This window comes from Pteropus vampyrus, unplaced genomic scaffold (assembly GCF_000151845.1).
Source record: "Pteropus vampyrus isolate Shadow unplaced genomic scaffold, Pvam_2.0 Scaffold7, whole genome shotgun sequence".
Taxonomy (NCBI): Eukaryota; Metazoa; Chordata; class Mammalia; order Chiroptera; family Pteropodidae; genus Pteropus; species Pteropus vampyrus.
Window position 1 is genome coordinate 9,895,531 of NW_011888788.1, and position 3,640 is coordinate 9,899,170.

Consider the following 3,640-nt stretch of genomic DNA (forward strand, 5'->3'; position numbering starts at 1 on the left):
CACATACCTCTTGATTTCTTTCTCCGCTTTCCAGTAGACACTACTGCCCTGTTACTCTTCAAGTCTAGGAGTGGTAATGTTATTGCTGTTCCAACCAAGTGAGGACATTGTGGTTTCTCTACATCCTGTCTGCACCTTTATAAATAGTCCCTTTATTAAACTTTTCTCAAATAACTCAGTTTAAATATACCATTTGTTTCTTGTCAAAAGCCAAGTAACAGACATACCAACATTTTTATGTTGTATTTAGAACCAACTCTTCAATTGAGCAGTAAACCAGTGTTTTGGTATAAATATGGAGAAAATTACTCTTAAAATATTAAGAGTTAAAAAATTTAAAAATCTGTGTCGAAGCAAGATTCTTATAAACAGAGAGTAGGATCAATAAGAGTCCTTTCAGCTCCAAAACTAATCTTCAGCTCTTCTGCAATATTTTGATTCTCAATTTCTATCTATGGCTCTTATTAGCAGTAATCACTTTTCTGTATTTCCTTCTGTCAGAAGGACATATTTTCTAATATATGTAAAGCTCGATGAATGAATATTATGACTTGTAATATAGGGCTTCTCGAATGTCCTTGGAACACTTATGCAGGCAGCAATGAATACATGTACACTCCCTAGAGGCCTGGAGGAGAGAAAGATATTTTTTCAAAGTTTTAGGTTTGATAATTCAAAATATGAATTTCAAAACCTATTGCATACATTACAGCTGTTTGTTGTAAAATAAAAATGTTTTCAATTATTTAATTTCCCTTAAAACCTTCAAGTAAATTTGGTGCTCTGGAAATTGCAGTATTTTTATCATACAGTTCTATATTTTTCCAAAACTGTTTTGAGAAGCATGGGATTAAAATTTTTTGATATTGTGCCAACTTACTTTTGTGAGAGGCATATGGCATAACGGTTAAGAGCATCTAAGTTTAAATCTCAGTTCCCTTACCAAATATTAGTTTTGTGATGCTAAGCAAATTATTTTTCTGTGCTGCAGGTTTCACATCTTATAAAGTGAAGACAATAGGAGCCTATCTTAAATTGGTTAAAGCACTTAAAATAATATGAAAAATACTCAATTAGCATTACCTTATTATTTATTATTATTAGACATAATATAACTACTTTCATATATGGGTGATTTCATATAAGAGTGATTTCATTTGAAGGGTGACATCGTTTACTCTTTCAAACAGTGCTTAACCTCCACCTACCTTATTTGTGAAATTAATCATTGCTTTTTAATTTTTCTATCTAACTTACTGAAGTCCACAGCACACCAAATGCTTACAACTAGTGGGATTTCCTTTAGTACGTGTGTGCATCTCTGTTCCCACCCCTTGCATGCTTCCCAAAAACCTGAGTGCTTGTTCCTAAGCTTGTTTGTACCAGTTGTACTGTTATTGTAACTACAGAATTTAATTAAGCAACATGTAAACTAATTAAATATTAGTGCAAAAACAAAATGTGTTTCTGTGTAAAGTAATTGAAATACTAAGAAAAAACTTGATAAAGAAGAGTTACTAAAAATTATCCAATATAATTGTAGGTGAAGCATCTGTAAATGAGTGGCTGTAAAAGTCCACAAATACCTGACAGGATTCTGCCAAGAGATTGCTCCATAAATGTCTTTAGCTCTTTGTTTCATTAAAAATCCGAGATGGGAAATAGATGATGTATTTTGAGTGTGGTTTCTACTAAAAATGCCAATCAGTAGACCTATGCTAAGTAAAATGTAGGACATGTCAAAAAATTATCAAAGGAAATGTTTTAATGTGTGTGCTTTAGATTTAAAATCCAAATATGTATATTACGTTTATAATGCTATTAAAAACTGATCATCTTAATTTTTCTCTGCCAAAATTTTCCTCTCTTAAATAAGATGTTAGTAACATAGTAATTCATATACATCTGTTAGAAAAGGGTAAGATTTCATGCATGAGATTTAAATAAAATGTTGAAATTGATTCTTAAATTTTGTAATTGAGCACTAGTTAACTCCTACACACAGAATTTATGCAGACATTGTTTATATTTTCTAGACCATTCTTGCATCCAAAATTTATCCACTAATCAGGTATGTCTTTACTAGGAAGAGTTGCAGATAGCTAGATTAGGGGGAAAAAAAGGGTATTACATTAATTTCAATTTTCTTTAAAGTATGAGGTTTTCTATTAGCAGAATAGCTGATAAAAGTTTATACACATAATTTTGGAGATTTTCCCCCCATGAGTCCTAATTATCAATATAAATTCATCAATATAAAGATGGAGATAGAAGCTGACAAAATATAAGGCTTTTGTGTATATAAATATTTCTGATTATCCAAAGGCTTTTCGAAAAGTAGCTCTAAATTTTGATTGTAGAGTACATAGTCACTTTAAATTTACATGTGAAAGGGAATTCTACTTACAATAATTTTGATTTCTTTTCAAGAGATCTTTATTTTGAATTCCTTTTATTCTTAATTTACGTTGATTCTTCTTTTTTTCAAAGACACTTTCTCTTTTATTGATTACTTTAACCAAGTTTCTTCGTTCCAATATATGTGATAAAAACTGTTTAATTTCATTCACTGATACCTACAAAGAAAAAGATTTTTGCCCATTTTTTTGTGTAACTTAAAAAAAAATAAAACAGGAAAGTAAAAGTTCATTTAGTCATGGCAAAAATACTAGTTTAATGAAATCACTCTAATTCCTTCTTTTTTTCAAATCAAAATGATAGATGACTTATTTCACTTTAAAAATTCATATCTTTTATGAGTAAAAACCTTTTAAACATATTGCATTGTCATCTAAAGTGCAGAGCCAAGTATTAAAACCTAAAAGTTATCAATAAAATAGGAGAATTTAACCAATTTTACTCCTCTATAGGTGAATTTTCCTGATAATATCAAGAGTGTGATCTTAAAAAAAACCCAAAAAAGATGGTGGTATTGCTTGACACAGTACAGCAAATCTATAATTGATAGAAAGTAAGAAAATCCTGTGACTGCCTAGAATAAAAATGTAAAAATATGTTTTCCAAAGTACTTTACAGAAATTGTATAATTAATCTATTTTAATTAGGGAGAGGGATTTGGAGGAGTTGTTTCTGAGTAGTAGAAAATAATGCAAATTTTAAGAGAGAAAATTTAAAAGCTTTATGGAGATACATATTCATGACTCACATATATACTCTTTCAGGGAAAATTTTATCAGAAGATTTAAAAAAAATTCTTTGTCAACTACTACTTCCAAAAAGAGTCAAGTTTTTAATTTGCTTTTTAATTTTTTTTTTCAGTATCACAATTTAAACTTCTTATTTCCAAGAACACTTTCTGGAATGCTTAACACCTTCTTATACGTAGCAAAGAGATTAGAGCAGTGACCCAGAGGCTAGAGCATGCAGGGACATGGAGCTAAGTAAGGACTTTCATTTATGTATGTATGTATTTATTTATTTATTTTCCATTGCAACTTTATTGTTTGCTCACTGTTCAGAATTTTCATAATCTCTATAGAATCAGACAAAACATGTTAGATAGCTCTCTCCTCCTGACATTCCATTTTATTTCTAACCAGACTCCTCTTGTCTCTAGTCTTTATTGGCATGATATTGTGCCAGTGTCCAAGGAGTTCCCAGGGGTTGTTCATTTTTATGG

General features: G+C 30.2%; 1 protein-coding gene across 1 annotated transcript in view; it reads right to left on the minus strand.

The window, feature by feature from the left end:
- The window catches only part of SEL1L2 (SEL1L2 ERAD E3 ligase adaptor subunit), a 120,738-nt gene that overhangs the window by 79,365 nt on the left and 37,733 nt on the right, over positions 1-3,640 (minus strand). Inside the window, exon 3 of the mRNA XM_011370356.2 lies at positions 2,408-2,576. Coding sequence (XP_011368658.1) covers positions 2,408-2,576 — 169 coding nt within the window. The remainder of the gene's footprint in view (positions 1-2,407; positions 2,577-3,640) is intronic.